At 39.3% G+C, this 25,014-nt stretch overlaps 2 protein-coding genes across 6 annotated transcripts in view; one reads left to right on the top strand and one right to left on the bottom strand.

Annotated features, from left to right (window-relative positions):
• The window catches only part of FAM227B (family with sequence similarity 227, member B), a 279,211-nt gene extending 270,233 nt beyond the window's left edge, over nucleotides 1-8,978 (top strand). For both annotated transcript variants that reach the window (XM_011967306.1, XM_011967307.1), the window contains 3 exons: nucleotides 1,930-2,007; nucleotides 5,526-5,595; nucleotides 8,707-8,978. In XM_011967306.1, coding sequence (XP_011822696.1) covers nucleotides 1,930-2,007; nucleotides 5,526-5,595; nucleotides 8,707-8,787 — 229 coding nt within the window. In that variant the 3' untranslated portion in view covers nucleotides 8,788-8,978. The remainder of the gene's footprint in view (nucleotides 1-1,929; nucleotides 2,008-5,525; nucleotides 5,596-8,706) is intronic.
• The window catches only part of GALK2 (galactokinase 2), a 218,289-nt gene that overhangs the window by 32,442 nt on the left and 160,833 nt on the right, over nucleotides 1-25,014 (bottom strand). For 3 of the 4 annotated variants that reach the window (XM_011967310.1, XM_011967309.1, XM_011967311.1), the window contains exons 9-10: nucleotides 16,966-17,167; nucleotides 8,841-9,419 (exon numbers count right to left, since the gene is read on the bottom strand). In XM_011967310.1, coding sequence (XP_011822700.1) covers nucleotides 9,212-9,419; nucleotides 16,966-17,167 — 410 coding nt within the window. In that variant the 3' untranslated portion in view covers nucleotides 8,841-9,211. Of the gene's footprint in view, nucleotides 1-8,840; nucleotides 9,420-16,965; nucleotides 17,168-25,014 lie in introns of those variants that run through there. The other variant, XM_011967308.1, reaches the window with a different exon arrangement.

The following is a 25,014-nucleotide window of genomic DNA, read 5'->3' as shown; positions in this document are numbered from 1 at the left end:
CCAGAGAAATGCAAATGAAAACTACAATGAGATATCATCTTACTCCAGTCAGGATGACTATTATTAAAAAGTCAAAAAACAACAGATGCTGATGGGCTGCAGAGAAAAGGAATGCTTATACATTGTTGGTGGGAACGTAAATTAGTTCAGGCACTGTCAAAAGTAGTTGGAGATTTCTCAAAGAACTTAAAACAGAACTACCATTCAACCCAGCAGTCCCATTATACTCAAAAGAAAAATAAATTATTCTACCAAAAAGACACATGTACTCATATATTCATTGCAGCACTATTCACAATAGCAAAGACATGGAATCAACGTAGATCCCCACCAACGGCAGACTGGATAAAGAAAATGTCATACATATACACCGTGGAATTCTACATGTTCATAAATAAAGGACGAACTCATTTCCTTTGCAGCAACATGAATGCAGATGTAGGCCATTATCCTAAGTAAATAATACAGGAGCAGAAAACCAAATACCACATGTTCTCACTATAAGTGGGAGCTAAATATTGGGTACTCATGGACATAAAGGTGTCAACAGTAGACACTGCATACTATAAGAGAAGGGAAGGGAGGGGAGCAAGTGTTGAAAAACTATCGTGTTCTATGCGCACTACCTGGGTGACAGGATCATTCGTACCCCAAACCTCAACATCATGAAATATACCCATGCACCAAACCTGCACATGTACCTCCTGAATCTAAAATAAAAGTTGAAACTATTTTTTAAAAAGTACGTACCAAGTGAGAAATAAATTATTCAAATAAATGAATAAAATACTTAGTGAAAAATAAATAAAATGAGCATCAGCAACAGCCTTGAAACAGAAAATAAAGTTTTTTTAAAAATGGGCAAACTACATTCAGAGAAAGAGGTAATACTGAAGTTTCACAATGGGAGCGGGGCTGTAAGAGGACAGTTCATCCCCTATATCTTAGTGATGGCAGAGGTTTAAGAGCTCCTAGTGTTAACAGCAAGGCTAAGGTCTTCATTTAACACAAGCGGAGGAGCTTGTCTCCTTGCTAATATTGGCCAATACTGGTCAATTGCCACTTCAAAAGGGAAGTGGCTGCTTTGCCACATCAGGCATGGGTTAAGGCCAAGGTTAGGACATATCCACAGGCTGTACCAGAAACAGACAGGACAGAGGAACCCAGCTTCTTTAGCAGCATACTTGGACATTCTGATTACCACCTTTCTTCTGGGCAGAGAGCGGAAACCAGGCGAAGGCAGCCACACATGCTGCCAGTTACCCCCAAAGCCTCTTAGAAATAGAGTCTTTAAGGTTCTCAGTATATGTGAAAATGAAAGCTGGGTGTTGTGGCTCATGCCTGTAATCCCAATACTTTGGGAGGCCAAGGCAGGATGATTGCTTGAGCCCAGGAGTTTGAGGTTCAAGACCAGTCTGGGCAAGAGAGCAGATCCCGTCTACAAGTACTTAGGCAGCTGAGGCAGGAGGATTCCTTTGAGCCCAGGAGTTTGAGGCCACAGTGAACTATGATCATGCTACCACACTCCAGCCTGGGTGACAAAGCAAGACCTGTCTCAGAAATAAATAAGAAAAAAATGAATTTTGGTACATTTTTAATATTTTGGTAATTTTTAGTATTTACATTTAACAAGTTGCTGCTTTTAAAACAAAGACACACAAAAGGTAAGGTAATTACAGGATTTATGAAACTATTAAATCATAGTGCCCTGTGGTTGCTATGGTTGAGATAATGGGACAAGTTTAAAGTGGTGTTGCCTTCTTTCAGTCCTCTGGGTGTAACTCCGGACATAATATTCATGTTTATACTTGAGACTCTTCATTACTGAAAAGTGAAGTCACATAGTCCCCTTGGTCCCTCTGTGAAGGGTACTATTTACTTTCCAAATGTTCCTAATTGAAAATCATTCCTTAATAATAAGCCTAGCACACTACCTGCTCCAACATACCGTGATGTTATAAAGGAGGCAAAAAGACAATTTGCAAGGAACCAAAAGGATTTTAGGATGTAAGTTGATGCTATACTATTGTTAAATATAATACTTTTTTAGAGCTGGAAACAGAGAAATCATCTAAACTAAGTTCCTTATGTTAATCATGAGAGTCATGTCTGAGCATCTTACAGACTCAGAGATTCTTTTCAGGTAAGTGTCAAGGGTGTATGTTGTAACCATGGAACCATGGCAAGTGAGAGGGACAGAAGAAAGGAAAGAAGCTTTGCTTGGTGTGACTGGAGGGGTGCACCTCAACAGGAAGAGGCAAGAGCTCCAGGGAATGGAGATTGGAGTATCGTCCATTTACAAAGATAAGCCCTGGAAGACCAGCAGAAAGGTTCCCTGCAGTAGAAGGAATTCCCTGGAGCTGGGGTGGCAGCTGGGCTGGTGTCAAGCAAGGAAATCAAGAAAGCAAAGTCCTTCCTGAAATGTTTTCTTGGGGGAACATTTTCAGTTATTTGTACTTAATTTAAATAATTGCTTGTGGTCAGTCATGGTAATCTTATGTGCTAGGAATGGGTTAATGAGAGAATATCCATCAATTTTTACAAGAACAAATTGGCAGGGTCCACTTCTTCTGTCCATGCTATCAAAGTTACTGCCTTGAGATGTCATTGCCTTTAAGGGGAGAAAAGATGATCCATCCTCCCTTTTGGGTGCCTCCTGCTGTCCAAGGAGCACCTCCAAGAGAGGTAAATGGAGGACCACCAGTTATGTCCTATCCAGTGGGCAGATCTAAAAGCCTGCACCCCCGTTTTCCAAGGGTACCCATTCCCTCTTTCCCACCCACCCACCCACAGATGCATGTGTACGTCCACACACACACCCCTTAGACTTCCTGCACTTAGTGGGAAAAACAGGGATGGACACCTTTCCAGAGGGCCCCCATGGTAGCAGAAGGTGGAGTCCAGCTGTCCTCAGGCATGGTAGGTGATACCGTCGGCACATGTTTGTAAGAGGGAATGTGCTGAGGGATTCTTTACACTAAATAATGCATAGGGAGGGAATGAATTGGTTTGTCGAGGGCTTTTATTAACACATGTATATCAGTAAATTGCTGATTTATTCTTTTCCAATTAGTAATGCCTGCATTATTTTAAAATTTAACTTCAAATTTTGACTTTATAGGGAAAAACTCAGAATTAATGAAGAACTAAAACTTCTAAAATGGCGGCAGGAAAGAATTGACAAGGAGCTTGATAGGTTTGTCTCTTATTCAATTGGTAGTGCTTAAGATCATCTTTAATTGAAGAGATGTTACATAAAACCACAAAACTGCAAAAAAAGTTTTCTAGTTAACAGTTAATCTGGAGTAATATTTTAACTTTCTTTAATCACAAAATAATCTACTCTGATCATTTAATTAATCGCTAAACATTATCATCATCTACTTTTTCCTCTCCAGCCATAGGACTTAAGCTCAAGTCCTTTTCAAAATAAACCAATAAGCGTGCCCCATCCTATGAAAGTTGTAAACTAGAAAAACAACCGATTTAGCTGGTCTCTCTTGGGCTAGTTTTTTATTTCTCTTCTTCCCCTATGCATATAAACATTTTTCCTCAATGAAAGGACTCATTTGTTTATTTTATAAATTAAACCATAAGAAGAAAAACTATAAAGTATTGAGATTAACCTACTTCTTACAACACACCGGCAAGCACGTGCAGAATAAGAAGTATCAGACAAGTCCAGCCCTTCAAACAAGCCCCCTAGGGAGATGGTAACTTTGTGCCAGTCACACTTCGTACTTCTAAATACGATTTTAGAACTTACAAAGCTAGTTTTCCAGTCACATGAGAAAATTAAACCCACTACTTTAGGATCTTATCTCACTTTTCACCAAAAACTTTATCACCTAGCTTTCTGCTTCACAACACCTGTTATAAGGTTCCATTCCGGGTGACTCTTACAAGTTTCCAAAGATCAAATCCACACAGGACAAGAGTTTTCACCACTGAGAATATGCAGAGGAATGTAGGACAATTTTCAGAGTAATTCACAAGAAGTATTCAAATGTTTAATGCAATGGCACATTGTTGAAAAATACGCATTCGGATATATAAATCCCATGTGCTTGTTAAAGTTATAGGCACAGTGTATGAGCTTCCATTTGTAATCTTGAAAAGAGATATTCATGAGAGGAAAGGCAATCAGAAAGAGGGAGGATTAGTAATGTTATAAAACTTCATGAATATACTAAAACCACTGAACTGTACACTTTAATGGTTCAATTTTATGGTATGTAACATATATCTGAATAAAACTGTTATTTTTTTTAAGAGGGGAGATTGTAAACTAGAAGAGTGACTTGGAAGAGGGAGTGATTTTAACTTAGTGAGATGAGACAGATTCTAAGGATACTGTGCAGTTCAAGGAGATTCTAAGAAGGTGTTACTGAGAATCGACACCATAAGAGCCAGATTTGAGACAAGCATGGAAGGAAAAATGTGAGGCCTAAAGAGCAATCAGTGAGGAGGAAACCCAGCTTGAGAAGACAAAACAAGCAGAGAGAGAATGAGTGAGGGGGCATGTGCCAGTCACAGAGCACGAATGCAAGAGAACCTCCGACTAAGTAATCCCACTCTGCCTTCGGGGTGCGCTGGTCTAAATGCTGAAGACACCTCGGATAGGCCTGGCAAGGGGTTAAATAGCTCATCTAAACTGGCTGCTTCAGCAACGTGTATTTGGGATTTGCAGAAAATTTTACTTTCTGCCAATTTTATGGAAAAATAGTTTTTAAGTATGTCACTTGAAAATTGCCAGTGAAATTAATAGTCTTATATATCCTTTATTCTGTTTCTCTTTCTCTCATCTGTGTTACTTTTACTAATGTTTCTCCTTGTCTCAAGTTTCTATCCTTCCTTGCCCAGCTACCATTGCTTCTCCCCTCATTCTTAGATCTCTGGAAAAGTTCCTGCTGCTTCCTGAATTCAACCATTCAAGTCCTTCATAAATATTTCTTGAATGAATACTTGGTGATAGATACGATGAGATTCCTGGATCCCTGCTCACAATGAGCTTACAGTCTAGTAAGCACTCTTACCCACTGGCCTTTTCCATCTCCCTCTCTTTCTTCCCTGTATCTCTCCCTCGCCAGTCTCTTTTACTCTTCTCTCCCCACTGTCACTCCTTAAAGTCTGGGCTAGAGCCTCATGAGTGAAATAAGTTAAAGCAATACTATGTGAACCATCTAACTGAAGAGGATGTGCCACTGCTGGGATGAGAACCACACAGTGGGTGGAATTGAAGGCCTGAGTCACAATGCTTGGGTTCAGACTGTCTCCTTGCTAGGTGTATGACTGCTGTGTGTGTGTGTGTGTGCATGCACGCACATGCAGCGGGGGTGGGTGTCCGAACCTATCTAAGCCTGTTTCCTCATTTATAAAATAAGTTTTAAGGGTAATTGAATTAATATATGTAAAGTGCTGGGCAAATGCCCAGTATATTAAATTCTTAATAAATGTTGCTTATTAGATGGTGTCAGTATAAGGACAATTAGTTTGGTTACTGATTTCCTTTATTCCATTATTAGACTCCAAGCAAAGGCTACCAAGAAACCTCACGAAGTGAAACAGGACTTTGAGAAGTTTCTACATGAACTGGTATGTTTTCTTTCTGAAAATAATTGAGAATTCTCTCTCTAGCTTCTTTTATATAGACTGGACAATATTTCATAAGAATGTATGCTGGCACATACAAATTACAGTGGCAGAAGAGGATACATTCTTGTCATTTAATCATCCACATGCACATGTAAGAAAATCTCTGTTTTACATATTGAGTGACAACTCACATTCACGTTCCCCATTTCCAGCTTCTGACCAGGAACGGTTTATGTAACTGAAAAGCTCCAAATGCAGTTAGAATTACAAACTAATAATCACTGATGTTTGAAGCTGTATTTTGTTTTTCATTAATAATTCAACAAAATCATATTGGGTACCAACAGCTGTGTTAGATGGATGGACCCTGCCCTCAATTAATGGAAACACAAGGCAGAATATCATAAGGTTCTAAATAGGACTCAAGTATGAGAAAGAAAGGAAAGAAAGGAGCCTGTTCCATCTTTCTGATTTTCCTTGTCATCTTCTCTTTCGCTTCTCTTTACCTATGGGCAGTCTTGTTAAGTCTGAAGGGCCTCTTCCCTCCCAACAGACAAGAAAATATAGAGACTAGTGTACAATATGTCTGAAGGTTGGACAACTGGAGGTCAGGAATAGAGGAGAGCCTTTTATTTTCAGCATGTCAAGGCTTCCACTCAAAAATCTAGAGCAATCCCATTGGCTGCTAGTATAATGTCAAAAATGGGTCAAATCAAATTCCTACATGGGTCAGAAAAGTGAGAAAGTGGTGAAACACCTGGGTGTTGTATAATATACAAACAGGACAGTATAATAAGCAAACAGGACTATTCTTTTTATTTTTTTGTTGAAACAGGGTCTCACTCTGTCACCTGTCACCCAGGCTGGAGTGCAGTGCTGCAGCCTTGAGGTCCTCAGCTCAAGTGATCCTCCTGTCTCAGCCTCCCAAGTAGCTGGGACAGCAGGCACATGCCACCACTCCCAGCTAAAGACTATTTTTTACATCCACACACGAAAATATTCATTCTTCTTTTTTTTTTTTTTTTTTTTTTTTTTTGGTCTATCTTCCCTACTATTGATAGAGACATGGGCACAGAGAAATACCTAATTAGAATAGGAAAACAACAGTGCAAGTGTGCTGATAAAGGGCAAGTGACCCCAGCTGGTAAGTGGTAAATGATTTGAGTGTCAGGGAAATTATTATACAAGCAGTTGTGGAAACTGTAGCGCACTGGAAAGCCGTGCCTCATCTAACAAGACAGCTACTATCTCAGCCCTAGTTCATTGATGCCCTGCAGAAATGTAGGACAAGTAGTATCAGATATTCCACCACTCAGTAATCCAGATTCTGAGTAATCCAGAATATCTGATACTGCTTGTACAATCTCCTGATTTGGAGCCCAAGTTTTTAGTCATTCTGTGGGTCAAACTATATACATCTGCAGACCAGATGTGGCCCATGGGCTGCTGGGCTGTAACCCCTGATCTAAATGCTGCCTGGATTTGACTCTTCAAAAGCTAACTCCAGCCAGCATAGTCAATCTTGTTCTTCACTACATACCAAAGCAAACCCTTCACTCTCACTGAGCCTCCTCCATGCACCATGTCGGCCTGTACCCATAGGCTTTGCTCATCTGCAATGTGCACTCCACAGCTTTTAAACTCTACTCATCCTTTAGGGCCATGCTCAAAATCCACTTACTGCATGATCTTTCTTCTAATGGCCCCGGCCCTATCCCTTCCAGGTAAGTTCGGCATCTCTCATAATGTCTAGAATACCACACAGTGATGGTAAGACTGAAACATAGTTCTTTTTTTCAAGAGAGAAATCAAAACACATATAGAATAGATCCCTCGCTTAGATGACCATGTGTGTCCCCCAAAGAAGAGTGCACACTGGAAATTTTTACTCACCTTTTGTGAAGAAGAAATCACCTAGTGAAAATTTTAAATGGAACAGCAAAGCAATGACAAGCACCTTTTTTTTTGTTACACTGATCCAGGTATCTCTAAAGAATTATATACCAACCACAAATCCTTTGTGGAAAATGGCACAGTATTAAAAAATAAAAGATTATAAATTTAAATAAATTCAGGTTTTGGATTTTTGGGTTTATAGAACTCAAAATTCTTTTAACAAATTTGACTCAAGCTTTCTCAAGCATTTACCTTTCTGCTAAGAATGAAAATGCATCAGAAGTTTATTTTAAAATAGAATATCGGCTTTCCTAGTATTCTATGTATGACTGTTATCCTTTAAGAAATAAAACCAGCTTTGCGCAGGCCTCCCTTAAACTGAAATTCTAGAGGGTGATGCGCAATCTGTGAGTTAAACATTAATGAGCTAATGAAATCACAGAATCATAAGTAATTGTGATATTTCTGGATAATTCATGCCATAAAACCACTGCTATCTCAATTACCTGAGTATTTCAGCAAAATACTTTTTGGTCCAAATCATTAGGTAATTCAGAAAGTGCTTCCTATAGTCCATCCACGAGAGAAAGCCAGTCATTTGCCATCACTAGCCAAACATTTCTGCCCACTCTTGATGTACATACAGAGGTACTCATCAATACCGTTACAAATCCCAGAATTCATTAAGTCTTTTCATAGTCACTTTCACCCACATACTTGCATACCTGCTTTATATTGGGGTGCATATATACAAACAAGCTTTTCTAGATAAACAAAGATATAAGGAATATAAGGGATATAAGGAATGTGTGGGATTTCTTGGAAGTGGCTCTTGAATTAGAGAGGTATTTGAGAAAAAGTAGTAGAAAAAGAGTGATAAGAAAGTAAGTTCTATGAACAAACTGAATTATCTGAATTATCATCTAGATAATTCTTTATTTCAATGTGAATAGAAGAGACTTAAAGTGTTTTTTATCTAAGTTTTTCTGTTAAGTAATGGAGATAGCTCAGGGCCAAAAGAATTGAAAGTGGTTATTTCAATGATATCACATGGTTTAAAAATATTCAAATGAGTCTGAATTTTCTTCCCATATCCTCCTTTTGTCAGAAAAAAAAAAAAAATCCTTACTCTCTTGATAATTGGAGAAATCTCACATTCAATTATACAATGTCCAAGAAAATCTGTGAAACTTTAATCATGTATTATTTTCATAGCGTTCTGAAGCTGAAATTGAGAGAGAATGTGTGGCATCACTGTCGTCATCATCATCATCATCAACAGAACTACAACTTTGAGGAAGAAGAGTACTAAGAGAAACCGGAAATGAACTCTATTTAAGAATAATGCGTACAATTCAATGGTATCAGTTTAATTTTAACAATATATTTAATTCAAGTCCAATTCATGTAATCAGTATTAAGAGTGTGTTTTACCATTCATCTTTAAAATCTTCAAATGAATAAATCTCAGTAAATTATTCTTAAAAGATCTGTCCAAGCATGATCTTGACTCTTAATAGTAAAACCATATTTTAAGATGGAAAAATAATCATTATGAAGCACAGAGAGCTTTCAATCATTTCTTTGAAAATATATCTTGATATAATAGCAACCATTCATCATAATACAAAACAGAAAGAAGATTAATTTACTGTGGCATAGAAAGTCCTGCCAATTCCTAAGTGTCCTAAATAGTTTCTCTGAGATTTTTTACATTTTTTCAGGCCTCAAGGAAAACCAAAGCCCCGCCTCCAGGTTTGGTAGCAAACAAACTCTGCTTCTCTGGTGCTAAGCTTCCATCACTCCTCTGGTAATAAGCTTTGTGCACATTGGCTAGGAAGCCGGGCAGCTTGTCCGCAGGTACTATTGATACTGCGCAGCCTCCCCATCCTGCTCCAGTAAGTCGTGACCCTTGAGCCCCCAACTTCCTAAAACAATGAGAAAAAAAAATATTAGAACCTGTAAATGAAAATGCAACTGATTTGCTTGATGTTTGTAGAACACATAGCCTATCTAAGTTCTAAGAAGAAAATACATGAGGGGTTTTTAGGTGTCATCAAACATTTTAGGACATTAAGACATTTATACTGTTTCAGAGAGTGATTTGGAATTTTTTCATTGTATCTAAATCTAGTCCCTGGTTTTGACTCCAAGTAGTAAGTCAACAGTACTCCTCCCATTTCATGACTAGCAATAACCCACTGTAATACTGATTCCATACAGTAGCCACTTGAAGAGTTGTATAGCAAGCTTACAGGTAAATCAGGAAGGAGGTGTTAAAATAAAACAGGCAATGGTAAAAGAAATGTAGGCAACCCTGAATCAGAAGGTCACTCCAAATGAGGGCAAATCAAAATTTAAAATGTACAGTCTTATACAAGGTTTCCCCAGTGGCTATTTCAGCTGCATTCTTAAGTCCGGGCTATTTCACAAAGAAGAATCAGTCCCCTAGAACAGATAGCCTAGTTCACTGAATAAACTTATCAACAAAAAGCTTGTTATTAAACTCCAGGTTGGGTGGGTGATTGGTTGACTCTCTAATGGAAAATTAAGCAAACCTTTCCACAAAGAGGATGGCAGTCCCTAGAGTTCCACACCACCTTCCCTGTGCCTTCTGGAGCTGGTCTGATTACTGGACTCAGAATTTGACATCAGATGAGATGCATCTGATTGGGATGGCAACAACTATATAAAGGACCACACAGTAAGAGTTAATTTTAGTTACTGTAAACCAGGCACAGTTTCAAACCTAAGATTTTAACCAAAGTGAAAGACCCTATCACAATGTACACAGATCACTTAGCTTTAAAAGATGCAATTTATCCTGACAAGAAAGTTAACATGTACTTATAATTAATTCTTCTTAATAAAATCCACTCCAAATTATTAGTGGATTAAAGGCTCTATGATTAATTTAGTACAATTTTGTCTCTTTTTTTCAATCTAAATGAGATACTTTACTTCCTGGACATATCAATAGAATACTACCTCTACCCTAGAACATCAGAATTACTGCATGTCAGTAATTGATTTTCCCATCAATGATTCTTCTCAGTTGATTTCTTTTTATCACCTGCTTTATTATATATATTAAAATATGCTTTTCAAATGAAAATAGGTATTTAAGAAAGAAAAAAATGCTTACAAACAAATGAACATCACTGATCTTCTCCTATCCCTTAAACATTCAGCTTATGGCCCAGTAGCTGAACTAAGCCTGAAATCCCATCATCCAGGCTAAAAAATTTCTCTGACCTTGGGATCCTTGGATTATTCTAAATTCCTAGGTTGGCAAAGAGCCTGTTTGCAGTTTGTTGGATTTAAAAAAAATGGTTGCCATATGCAGTCACATCAAACTCTTACTGTGGAAAACTAAGGTGTCACTCAAGTGTCTCTGGAAGACGCTAAAATATGGGCATTAAAGCCAGCCATGACATAGTCTACCTTCTTATTTGATTTTCTAAGTTCCAAAATATGCCATTTTGCTGCATTCAAGTTATCAAGTCTTTAAGGGTCCTCAGTCCAACTTCTAAAAGGCATATTTTATTATACTTTCTCATTTGAACAGTTTTTGAAAGCTGTGGTTTTTCAAAATTGAACCTAAAGCAAACTGAGAGTATTGTTTTTAATCTGGCTGTAAAACCTACAGGAATTGGGCCCGAGGTCTATTTTCCTGAGACTTTTACCAGTTTCCAGGGAGCAGAAGCTGGAAGTCTTTGTAGGTCAAGATATTCAATACTGAGTCTCCAGAGCTGCTCCGTCACCACCCTGCCTGCTACAGATGAAAATGGACTGAACTGCATCCATCACATGGTTTGAAATCACCAGGGCTCAAATTTCCCAAATCAAGAATGGTAAGTGCTATTATAAATAGCCTTCTGCCCTCGAGTCAGTGGCACATCTGATCACAAGTCAGGGCTGCCCCAGCAGCTGGTCAGCAGCCTGCCAAGCTACATACACTTACAAAGGCAGAAAGGTCTGTCTGCAGTGTTCCCTGCTAGTACTTAATAGGCCCTTTGGCATATGCCATAGAAATTCTGAGAAGACCAAAAGTTAGGAGACCACTATACACTTTAAATAAAGAAAGAAAAGTAAGTGAACCAAGGGTGTTTAGTGAACTTTTCATGTTTGTGCCTTTTTCTGGAAGAACAAGAAAACATTAAAGATTTATCTTCCAAGCTATTGCACATCAGAGAGGCAATACAAGAATTATAGAACCCAAAACCCTAAAATCCCTCAGATCCCACTTTGATAACTGTGATGACTGGATTGGGAATAATGTGGAAGGGTTTGTTAAAGCAACAAAGGCAGCCTCTGCTTTATAAAGCATGATGGCAAAGGCTAGGGCAGATGAGGGATGGAGATGATGAGGAATGTTCTCTTTGATCCTTGTGTATTCACAGAATTAACTGTCCAGGCACCCAATATAGCCAAAGTCAAATTTCCTACTTTTAAGTGAACTAATTCGACCATAAAGCGCGAAGTTGCAAGATACAAAGCAATGGAGAGGGTGGGGAGGAGATCCAGAGAGACCCAACTGCACTACACACTTGAGAAAGATGGAAGGTAAGAAATTATGCCTTGTATTTAAATTCTGTGTCATTTCTTTCTAAATAAGTAAATATATATTATACAAATGGATATGAAATAAATTATTTCAGGAAATCTTGAATTTAGGAACAGGTCACATCTATCTCTCTGAACCTAGCCCAGCACAATTCTAGGAATTTCATAGGTTCTAATAAATGGCTGCTGGACTACAATATTTCCCTTAAAATATTTTTAAAAATTATATGTAATATAAGCAGTCAGCAGTGTATTTTTTACTTGGGAAGACTTCTAGCTTCTGCTCTCTGGAAATGGCAAGAATCACAGGTAAGGGACCTTCTAGCAGTTTCTATGATTTCTATAGCCAGGTTAGACACTGTACCTTCAAATTGCTTTAGAGTCAAGAAACCACAGCCTTCAGTGTTCAAATGAGAAAGGATAAGAAAATATGCCCGCAAGTCTACTTTAGAAATGTAAGCCACTTAAAGGCCATTGAAGAGCAGTGGATTTGGGTCCTGCAAATGGCATATATATTCATAAGTCAAAGAGGCCCGAAGAGAAGTAAAGCCCTAAGGGGAGCTGAAATGGCTGGTTCCCTCTTTTTTTTTTTTTTTTTTTTTGAGAGGGTATGCAGATTAGCACTTAAGGTCATGGAGAAAGAGCATGTAACAATGGATTTGCACTTCATTCTTCCCCACTATGACCTTGTCAAAGAAAGGGTGCGAGAGGCTGAGCACCCTTACCATGGAATCCATTGCAGAAAGACTTCTGAGGAAGACAAAGTAAATTAACTTTTGTAATCATAGTTAATCCACTAAAATTTGTCATTCATCTCCCTTAATAGCTTGGGCAATAATGCAGCAATTAATCCTCTCTAATTTCAACAAGTGTCAAAATGAAAATAAAAGGCATTAACTATTTTGTCTTAAGTAAAACTAGGGAACCAATAGTGAATGAGCTGTCTCACATATAACTGACTTGGTTTCAAAACTGTTTTGTGTTCTCCAGTAAATTCTACTTAAAATTTAGTCATTTCTTTCTGTTAACATTTTGTTTGGTTACAAAAGATATTTTATAATTCAGCAAACATTATCTTTTTCCTTCATTATTATACTTCGTTTCATATAATTTAAGTTCTAACATTAATTTAATTAAAAAAAAAAAAGCCCCACTCTTTAAGTATAGTTTCTTTCCTCCTCCCTGCTCCTTTATTTACATTCTAAACTGATTTTCTCTTGAAGAGCAGGAAAAGGTTCAACCAAAAAAGAGAGCTAGCAATGGTGCTCTTTCCCAAGCCCCCTTCTCCCCACTTGAGTCACAAAGTTGTTCTATACATTGTCCTATATGCTAACTAGGAGATGCCTTTTTAATTCAGTCTAGTTCAGATCACTCTAAGATTTTCTGCTTGTGTATAGCACCTTAGGTATTCTAGGTATTCAAGTCCTTAATCTACTCATTCAATTAGTTGTCTTTTCATACAAATAGTTTCCAAGAAACCCTTCGGAAACACTAAAGGAATTTTGAAGTGCCATAAATGAACCAGGGAGGGTGATGTAAAGATTATATTTGGCAGTGCTCCTCCTTGAACCCATTTCAGCTTCCCTACTCTTCCCTCATTTGGGGAAGACAAGCAACCTGCTCAGGCTGCCCAGTCTTAGTCATGCCTTGCCTACTGATGTTAACATTTTTAATGGTGGCAGGGAATTGTGGGGGTGGTGGTGGTTTTTAAATAAAGCAGTACTTTGCCAGAGGTTGTGTCTGTGGCACCAGTGGCTCACACCAGGCCTTGTCAGGACCTTTTCCAGTATGTCCAACACGTTTTCTGCCTGACCCAGTGAGACAGTCACACGGTTTCAGAAAGAACTAGGGCTTATGAGTAGCTCCACTGTTCATTTATTTGAACCTTTCCCCATGTTACTACCTGCTACTCTTCCACCATCTGTCTTCCCCATCCTTTTTAACCATCCTTTATCCATCCTTTATCTTACTCCTACTAATTTCTGCATTCTTCTGAACCCCTCCTTCTTCCCTCATTGCTTCTCAGACATCTTCACAAGAGAAAGTCACAGCTTTTGAAAGTGGACAGTAGACTGCAATTTCACATGGTACGCAGATACCCATGTGAAAATATGTATTGACTGAAGGAGGGAATGGCATCAATGTCTGCATCAGCTTAACTCCCCTGGGGCTATCCTCCTCTGAGGTTGCTCTGCCACTTAGGACCTTTCAGTAAATTGCAACCAACTGAAACATTTGAAGAATATTATCTGCTGGTCACAGTGACAGAAAAGAAAAAATTAATTGTCTAAGAAGCTTTAAGGACCAGACAACTATTCTGGCCAATATCTTCAATAAGCCAGAAGATAATCTTTCAATATGGAAAAGTTGAACCCTTTATAGTTATGGAATAAGTAGAAAATAACTTTCATACTTAGCAATTGTCCAAACAAAACAATCATGAAAAAGTGATGGAGCTCCTAAGTTTTTCACAGAGCTGAATTTTTCTCAGAAAATTAATACAGCAAATGAAAATGAAACACTTTATCTGCCATTAAGAAAGGATTTTCCAAAAACAAATAAAATGAAAAGATAAATAAGAGGTACTCTTCCAAACCCCTATAAGACATAGCCACAAACTTTTCCACTAGAGCCACATTTTTTAAATGTATAGATCTAGAGACTGCTAGAACAGAAAAAGCCAATGAAGATCACAAAGTGAAGCAACAGTTCCAACTCACAGAGCGCAGAATGAAAAGAGAGCCAGAATCCAACCTTCCTAACTTCCAGCCCACTTTTTATCCTACTCTACACATTACGTTCCTGCTCAACATGACTTTGCTTAATGTTCAAAGGCTGGAGACTATGACAACAAAGGCCTCCATCATAAAGCTTCAAAGCTAGGAGATAAAAATAGGTTACAAACACACACATACACACACATATATATGACTGACATTTGAGTGTAATCACATCTCAGTATAACCCAAGGGGAGAGGCAGGTGTGGGAAAATCACTGGATTGGGAGCCAAGTTTTCCAGTGAACTCATTATGTGAAACTTACTCAAATTATTTAATCTCTTAGTGCCTTCTTGGATCTCTAAGACCCCTTCCTGATCTAATATTTGATAGTACTCTAAGATAACTCTAACCCACAATGGTGAAGAGTGCTTTTCAAAAATGTGGCTTTTAGAGGCACAAGGAAAGTTTCTCAGGGCAAAAACCCACCAGTCGTCTTGATTTCTCTCTTCTACCCACACAGCAAAAAAGTCTTCCTTCCAAGCATATTTGGCATAGAATTGCCTAGCATTTCCATTGCCCCTTTTCTCTTCTCAAAGCCAGAAGCCTTCCAATGACCTACACAGCCTATGTGGTATGGCTGCCCACTTCCTCCCTTACTTCATCTACTACCTCTCCTTCCTTCCTGGCCCTCTGCCATGCTGAGCTTGCTCAGCCTCACACCTGACAGCCAAGTATCCACCTCAGGGCCTGTGCACTTGCTGTTCTCATTTATTCACCTCCTTCAGGTCTCTGCTCAAATATCTCTTCCTCAGAGTGACCTTCTTCAACCACTCCATAGAAAGAGTACCCACCTAACCCTGTAGTCTCTACTCCTTCTCACTTTTTTCCATAGCACTTATCACTACCATTCAAATTATTTTTAATGGTCATTTCTCTCTTTCACTACGAGAAGGTAAGCTCCATGAGAACAAGTACAGGTTGACCATTCTAGGAAGAGAAAGTTCATTTGAGAATTCCAGGAAGCTGGCAAATGCCCTTCTGCAGTTTTTCAGGTGGGATTCAAACCATCCCACTTCCTTCCAGGCAAAGACATTTCTTCCTGATCTGTGCACAAATAATTCCACTTCCTCTTATTTCCAGAACTGAACAATATTTGTCCCTTCCATATAGTAGGCCCTTGATATTTTCAGAAAAGGGTACTTAAAATGAAACAAGCTGGGGAAGGCTTTTGGCAATCAGTGAGCAAACATGTCAGCAGAGCGATCTTCATCAATGCTGTGTTCAAGTCTTTTGACAAGTTGGGTTACCCAGGCCATTTGTGATCACTGGAGTTACTTGGTTTAAACTTCTCAGGCGGGGAGTGTGGCAATGACTGAGGCAAGCCACAAGTGCCAAGTGGTTAATTACATTTCTGTTACTAATTGTAGTGTGGCATTGTGTTCTCACAGTGAAGTAACATCTAGCGTTTGAGAGCTCTCCCAGTTTCAGTTCTCCCCGGGTCACTGAGCTCCTTCCTGGGTAAGACAACTAACTCTATTATCTCCATTCTTTCACAATTTTAGGGAAGCTGTGTTTAGGTTTGTGAAAGAGTTGTCCTCCTTACATTTCTGCCTCAATTAACCATGTATCACCTAGGCTTTCTTCAGCCCTTATTTCCTCAAAATGCCTAAACTTAACCTGGAAAGCAGGAAATGCTGGCTTTCTGGGTGATTCCTTCAGCAATCTCCCCACACACTCCTATCAAGTTTGAGATCCTCTGTCAGTTTTCTCCCTTCTTCTGAGTAGAACTACTAAACTTAACTAGGACACTGGACAGGAGTTTCTGGCAGAGCAGCAGTATAATAAAACATATCATGAGAAAGTTAACAGGGCCCAGCTCTGAGCAAAGTTACCATCCTGAAAGGCCTAATCATCCAAAGATGGAAAGGTCTTTCCCATGATGTAAAGAGCTGACTCCAAACTGACTCCAAACCTAGAGCCCCATAAAATCATGGAGCCAGGTATCAAATCTTTCATCCTACAGGTATTTAGAAGGGAACAAGTTTAGCTCTATATCATCGGAGACCCCTCATATAGGAAGTGGGGAACAATCTTCATTCCCATAGATTACGAAATGTTGCATCTTTTTCCATTTATTTAAACAATATTATTTGATGGCATCCCCTGGCCCCCACCAGGCTGCCTCACCGACAGATGTCCACCAGCTGGTCCAGCTCAGGGCAGCTGCACTCATACATGTCCCGGCAGCTCATGTGGCTCTGGTTCATCAACTCTCCCAGCAGCTGGACCATGTTTTCAGGTGCTTCTTCACATATCTTCTTAAACTGGAGCACTCGCGCAGCCTCGCTGTACACATGCTTTGCCCGCTGATAGAGTTTGAAGATAAGCACTGACGAAGGAAGGGGATGGGAGGGAGGTTGGGAATAGTTACTGGACAACCCAGTATAAAGAAAAATACACTTTTGAAGACTTTCATTTCTGTTTTCATTATCAATATCTTAAACTGTAATAGGTCTCTCTTTCACTGAAAGGATTCTTTCCATTGAAATGTGTCTATTTGCAAGTCAGTTTTACTTTTTTCTTGATACTGAATAAAATTTTGTAACGATATTTCCTTCACTTCACTCAACACACATGTGCATACACTTATGTGCAATCTAATCCATCCCAAATGAAGAGAGACGTAACATGTATTGAGTACACCCTACACACCAGACACTTTGAAAGTACTACTTTGTGTAGGCCGGGTGTGGTAGCTCACATCTGTAAACCCAGCACTTTGGGAGGCCGAGGCGGGTGGATCACCTGCGGTCAGGAGTTCAAGACCAGCCTGACCAACACGGTGAAAACCCGTCTCTACTAAAAATACAAAAATTACCTGGGCATGGTGGTGGGTGCCTGTAATCCCAGCTATTTGGGAGGCTGAGGCAGGAGAATTGCTTGAACCTGGGAGGCAGAGGTTGCAGTAAGCCGAGATCACGCCATTGCATTCCAACCTGGGTGACAGAGCAAGACTCCATCTCGAAAAAAAAGTACTACCTCGTATAGTTCTCATCACAGCACTGAGGGATGTACAGTATGATCCCTGTTAACAGAAAGTAGGAGGCTCAATGGAGTGAAGTGACATGCTTAAGGTCACACATCCAGAACGTGGTGGAAGCCAAATAGATCAGGGATGTCTGACCCTACAGCCATGTTCTTTCCACTCTGCCCCAATAGAAAGGACCCCTGGAAATTCTTAACAGTGGCAATTTTTTAATAAAAATAATATATGTCCCAGATAAACACAATTATTTATATGGGATATATAATATTTATATATGTACCTATATATGTGTGTGTTTGTGTGTATATATATATATATACACTGCAGCATTATTTATCATAGAAGAAAGTAAGAAACAACTCAAGTATCTAATAACAGAGGACTTTAAAAAATTATGCTATATTCATTTTTGAGATATTACTGCTATCAAAACTCAGATTCTAAAGCAATTTGATATATAGGAAATTATTCATTATTAAGTGAAAAAACAACCTGCAAAACTATATGTACAACTGATACTAATTTTCCATACACACATACATATATTTATGTACATTTTAATTTTAAAAACTGATAGGAAAGCACCAAAATGTTAATAGTAGTTATCTCTGTGGTCCATTATGGGTGCTTTTATTTTCCTTTTGACACATATATGTATTTTCCAGATTACCCACAATGAATCTGTAATTTCAGCTACAGAAATATGGCCTACTGCAATGGCTATGTCTATAATGCTTACACATTCCTGTGAATAACAACTTAGACTTCCTTACCATTTTCACCCATATTGAACAGTGGCTTAGCTGGTGTGGTGGGTCTGGGAAAATTTTGGAATATTTATGAAAATTCCCAGGCCTAGGGGAAAGAGACAGGGCTGAAAATCAAAAAGTTTATAATTTATTTATTTTTTTAATTTTACTTAATTTAATTTTTAATTTTTAATTACTACTTAATTTTTAATTTTACTGTAGATAAACACATGCCATGATGGTTTGCTGCACCCATCAACTCGTCATCTCTATTAGGTATTTCTCCTAATGCTATCCCTCCCGTACCTCCCAACCACCGACAGGCCCCAGTGTGTGATGTTCCCCTCCCTGTGTCCATGTGTCCATTGTTCAGCTCCTACTTATGAGTGAGAACATGCGGTGTTTGGTTTTCTGTTCCTGTGTTAGTTTGCTGAGAATGATAGTTTCCAGCTTCATCCACGTCCCTGTAAAGGACATGAACTCATCCTTTTTTATGGCTGCATAGTATTCCATGGTGTATATGTGCCACATTTTCTTTATCCAATTTATCATTGATGGACATTTGGATTGGTTCCAAGTCTTTGCTATTGTGAATACTGCCACAATAAACATACATGTGCATGTGTCTTTATAATAGAATGATGTATAGTCCTTTGGGTATATACCCAGTAATGAGATTGCTGGGTGAAATGGTATTTCTAGTTCAAGATCCTTGAGGAACTGCCACACTGTCTTCCACAATGGTTGAACTAATTTACACTCCCAACAACAGTGTAAAAATGTTCCTATTTCTCCACATCCTCTCCAGCATCTGTTGCTTCCTGACTTTTTAATAATTGCCTTTCTAACTGGTGTCAGATGGCATCTCATTGTGGTTTTGATTTGCATTTCTCTAATGACCAGTGATGATGAGCTTTTTTTCACATGTTTGTTGGCCACCTAAATGTCTTCTTTTGAGAAGTGTCTGTTCACATCAAAAAGTCTGTAATTTCTTAACAGCTCTGTGACAACTAGCTATATACAAATTGCTACCTTTATAATACTCTATTTCCTCACCTCTAAAATGAGGTTGAGAGTCACTTCTCAGGATCCTTCCAGCCCTAACATTTTATAATTCTATGAAGGGCTTCTTCCAAGAGTATCTGTCCTTCAACATTCCGCCCATATTGTTATACTTTATAAAGATGCTGTTACTAGTAGCTTTTGTTTACATCCCCAGTTCTACTCTCTGCCCTTTTCCACCCTACTATCAGCCCCAAAGGCTGACCTGTATAGACTACACCAGTGAGTCCCCTGCCATCTAGATTTGAGAGCAGGAAAAGATCAGCAACAGATGGGAGGGAAAAGAGTGAGGAGGATTTATCCCCTGGCTCTTCCCTTGCAGAGCCATTTAGAGCTGGCACTGTCCCTTCACTGAAGGACACTGAACATCCTTCAAAATCTCCTTTTCTCCATGACTCTCTCCTCCTGGGTCTGCCTCTAGGTTCCTCTCCCCTAAACTATGATTACTTTTACGGAAGTACTTTTACATTTCTACTAATGAACCAATAAATCTTATTAAAGTTTCAGGTTTCATTTTTTCCCCTCCACAGCACTGTCTTTATAACTGTTATTTTCTTAGATAACCACTATATCATTATCACACCTAACAAAATTACCAGTGGTTCCTTAATATTGCCTCATATTGAGTCCATATTTAAATTTTCCCAATTGTCCACCAGTTCAAATTTCAATTGGTTTACACCAAGATCCAAACAAATTCCACACATTATATTCAGTTGTTATGTCTAATAAGTCTGTTTTAGTCTATCAAGAATTTAGTAGTTTAGTGATTTTTGATACTCTGGATTTGCAATATCCTATCCAAGCATATTTTAGGGCCATATCCTATAATGAAACTCAATACATTCCATTAGGGAGAGTACACTTTGGTTTTCCTTTAGGATTACATACTTCTTTAGGATTAAATATTTTCTTTTAGGATTAAATATTTTAAAAATAGAAACTATCCAGAGAGATGTTTTCTATTAAACCCAGGACTGGTGCTTTGATTTTGACAAAAAACATTCACAAGACACCCACCAGACTACCGGAACTTCACAATCCTGGCACCTTCCTGAATCTGTTCACTTCTTGCAGAGGAAGTGTTTCACAGTAGGACTTCTGAATACCAGTGTCTAACGAGGACTCTTGCTGGGCATTCTGAAGGTGCATGAGAGATTGCCATGGCTTGCAATCTCCTGAATGGTAGTAACTCAGACAACAAGGGAAAGGGCAGAAAGGGCATCTGTTTTCAATTGTGAAATAAAAATCCTGCCAAAAGCTACAACAGATTTGGAGACCACCCTTTGGGTGGGAAAGCAGTTCTGTGTTGGCTGAATGTCACAAATGCTCTCTGGATTCAGGGTTCTGGCTTGTTACGTATTGGCAACTCATCAGGTCTCTGTTATACAGATATCAAAAAAATGCAAGAAAATCTGAAGCTTTATCCATAACAGCTTTCTTCCTTGTCCAGCTAACATGATAGCCGGATGTTCCAGCTGTCTATAAGCTCTTGTAATCATTGGGAGCAATTATTACATTAAAGGATGAAGGAAGCTGTTTCTTACTATGTTCATTGTATGCATGATTACTTTCAAGGCAAATTCAATTTAAGAATATAACACTAGATGATACTTTCCTCCAATATTATTAATGGCCTATCCTAGTCATGAGAAATCCAAAGCTACAAAGCGGGATGCACTGCATAGTCTTCAGAACACTGATTTTCTCCAATGTGAATCTTACATAATCACTGAATTTAGTCATGAAATCACGGCACAAATTCTGAAATCTAAATGTTCATGGCCATATATACTTAAACTACAAAATACATATTTCATTTTGTTGCTAGTAATTTTGACTTGTATAATAAATTCTATTGGCTAAATTCCTTCTGACTGGCCTCCTAGCTGTGCTTCCAGCATACCACGTGGCTCCTGCGATAGGTCTGTGGCAGTAGCTGTTTTGTTGTCCTGAAATGCTCTTCCCCATGATCTTCACATGGCTGGTTCCTTCTTGTGGTTCAAGACTCAGATGTCACAGCTTTCAAGAGACTCAACTCCAATCTGGAGTAGCCCCCACCAGACATATTTTCTCCATTCTGTTTTATGCTCCCAACACCTATCTCCATCCAGTATTTTCCTGTGTGTTCATTTGTTCATTGGTTTGTGGTTGTCTCCCACCAATGTCTAATTTCTTCACAACTATCTCTAGCAGCTAAAATAGGATCTGGCACTTAGTAGGGGTTCAATAAATGTTTATTGAATGAATGATTCCGATCCTTCTCCTTGTAACAAAACTGCACTGAAACTAGGCTAAATAAACAGTAGTGAAACAAGTACAATACAGAATATAAAGGAGACATACTATTTTGACAATTTATACTCACTAGCATCCTCACCACAAAGTGGGGAAAGTTTGCTAAAATAAAGTTTGGAAACAATTAGTAAACTTCAGTGTCCAAAGTATACCCTAATACTCATTATCACAGATGACTGAGAATTGTTTATGTTGTATTTTGCTTTATAGATATGAGAGAAAAAGAGATTTCTAAAACAAAATGTGTTTCAAATAAAAGAGAAAGAATACAAAAATAAATAATCATCAACAGTTAAAATTAAGTTTTTTTTCTTTTAGGCAATCTTTGTAACAAAGAGTTGCCTATTAACGTTTTCCTTTAAAAGATGGTTACATAGTTTATGATCAGAACCCATCTCTAATCAAGAAATCTAAATAAGGGCACACATAATTGGTTATTTTGTTGGATCTCTGGTGGGAAATGATGAGGGAAAGCCTTTGACAGGTGAGGCACACTGAGCACCATTTTAAGCTCTGAGGACAGCAGGTCAACAGTAGATAGAGGACATGTCTATTTCATCTCTGAAAGAGTCCCACTGATTTAAATTTAACCTCTGCATGCAAGAGCTAGTGGCCTCTTCTTTATTACCTCATCGTCTGCTAAGAGCAATGCCAAAAGCACTGAGTCATCTGAAAGAGCTTCACTGATTTAATTTTAAGTTCTCCATGCAAGAGCTGGTGGCCTCTTCTTTATTACGTCGTCTTCTGCTAAGAGTGATGCCATAAGCACTGAGTATGTCAGTTATCTAGCAACAGTGAACCAACAGTTCTTACTGAGCACCTGCTATGCACCCAATACCATGCTCCAAATGACGGGAAAGCCACAGGAAGTAGAACCTCTGCATTAAGGGAACTTGTAACTTACTTATTCAGATAAGACAAACCATGACGCCACTAGACAGTGAGCAATTGCAGCAGACATCTGAGTGCTGGAAATGCTGAAGGTGCGCTAAGAAGACAGGGCTTGCTGGGGAAGGACCAGCAGTGGGAGATGTCACAGGAGAGGGGTTGAGCCACACAGTGTCCCTGCTGTGAAGAGAAAATGGCCAAAGGCCCAAGGTGGGAACAGGCAGAGTGTGTTCATGGGCCTGAAGAGAGCAAGCTGACCAGAATCTGGCTCTCTAGAAAGCCATCCTCATATCTGAGGCTTTAACATCCTCGGCTATATCCACTATACAAAGATTACAAACTAACAACCCATGCGCCACAGCCAGCCACGGTGATGCCTTCTTGATTCAAATGTCTTTATGCTGGAAGATTTACCTAAGAATCTGGATTCTACTTAGTTTGGAAAACCGGAAGGTCTGATAGTGCTGGATCTGCATTACTGCCTAGCAACTGTTGACTGGAGCTGAGGAGTACCTACCCCTTTGAGACAGGGTACACACACTTTATTCCACACAGTTCTCACCATTCCCAACTATGTGACCCTTAGCCTGCCTCACTAGTTTATATGCCAGGCTGGTCCTTGCAGGTATGTGCTTGTGGTCCCTGTTCTGTAAAATTTTCTATAATAGGACTTCTCAGCAAAAGAGTGGGCATGTATCTTCCCTGAGTGGGTCATCATGCCATAACGAGCCACTGTTACTGTTACTATCAAATATCACCTCCCATAGGTGCACTGATAAACAATGTATTGAATTATAATCTGTATTCCTGTAACCTCTACTCTTTGGTCTTGGTTCTGTTCCCCAGACATATGTAAACACAAAGTAACCCTTCCGATATCTGAAGACAGCTCTCAGGCACCGTGCCTTTTACACATTGTGGAGGGTCCACTATGTACCTGCTTAGGGACCAATAATGAATAAGTGTATTAAACAGGGTTCTCCAGTGGGACAGAACGAACAGGATATATAGGTATATAAAAGAAGGAGAATTGGCTGATATAATCACAAGGAGAAGTCTCCTGATAGGCTGTCTCCAAGCTGGGGAGAGAGACAGGACAGTAGTATGACTCAGTCCAAGTCTGAGAACCTCAAAACCAGAGAAGCCAACAGTGCAGCCCTCAGTCTGAAGCCAAAGGCCCTAGGACCCCCAGAAGGCTGCTGGTGTAAGTCCCAGAATCCAAGGCTGAAGAACCTAGACTCTGATGTCTAAGGGCAGGAGGAGAGGAAGCAAGCATCTGACACAGGAAGAGAAAGGGAGCAAGAGGACTCAGCAAAACCTATCTTCTTCCACCTGCTTTGTTCTACCCATACTGGCAGCCAGTTGGATGGTGCCCACTCATATCACAATAAGATAAGCTCTTTACTCTCCACAAGTAATAGTCTACTAGAAAGAAATCATTAAATGAGATCAATAAAGGGCGAGATACGCTAAAGCAGCATCTCACAGCTAAAATAGAGGCACACAGTCAAGAGGGTGTCTGGATCTAGATGCATATGAGAGCAGAGCTTGAGATAAAGACTTGGATGCAGAGAGCAGAAATCTAGGAAGCAGGGGTGAAAGAGGAAGGAAAGTGATTCAGGAAAGAAAGCAAGCCAAAAAAGGGGGCTTAGTGAGCAGATTAACTATGTGGACAGCTCCCGGCCTAATCTCTCAGGGATCTCTCTGAAGAGTCATGTTGAATGTGCTCACCATTGGCCCACAGGCAATGGGAAGGCTGGGGCATTGGCCCACTCACATTCTCATTGTTTGAGTGTTTCCCCCAAGAAGGGTTAACTTCTCCACAAAGATATGCCTGGGTAACACGTCTGCCTTCAGTGACTGTGGAGAATGCACAAAGGCTACAAAGAAGAGGCACTCATACAAGCTGCTAGCTTAACATGGGCTGCCAGCAATGCTGAAATCAGGTAGGCCAAGGGGATGTAGCACAGTAATCATGACATCCACTGAGGAATTAAACCAGTGAAGTCTAAATAGATGAGTAGGTGTTCAGCAAACCAATGGAACGGTGGGATAAGAACCAAAGAAAAGGGTTGGGCAGAAAGAACATCAAGAGCAAAGACGTAGAGACTATAAATCATTAGGTGCTTTTAGAGAACACAGAGTACTTTGACTACTGGAGCATGAAAAGAGGATAAAGAAATAGAAGCAGCA

This window comes from Mandrillus leucophaeus, unplaced genomic scaffold (assembly GCF_000951045.1).
Source record: "Mandrillus leucophaeus isolate KB7577 unplaced genomic scaffold, Mleu.le_1.0 Scaffold798, whole genome shotgun sequence".
Taxonomy (NCBI): Eukaryota; Metazoa; Chordata; class Mammalia; order Primates; family Cercopithecidae; genus Mandrillus; species Mandrillus leucophaeus.
Note: the sequence above shows the minus strand (reverse complement) of the source record. Positions and strands in the feature narration are given on the sequence as shown.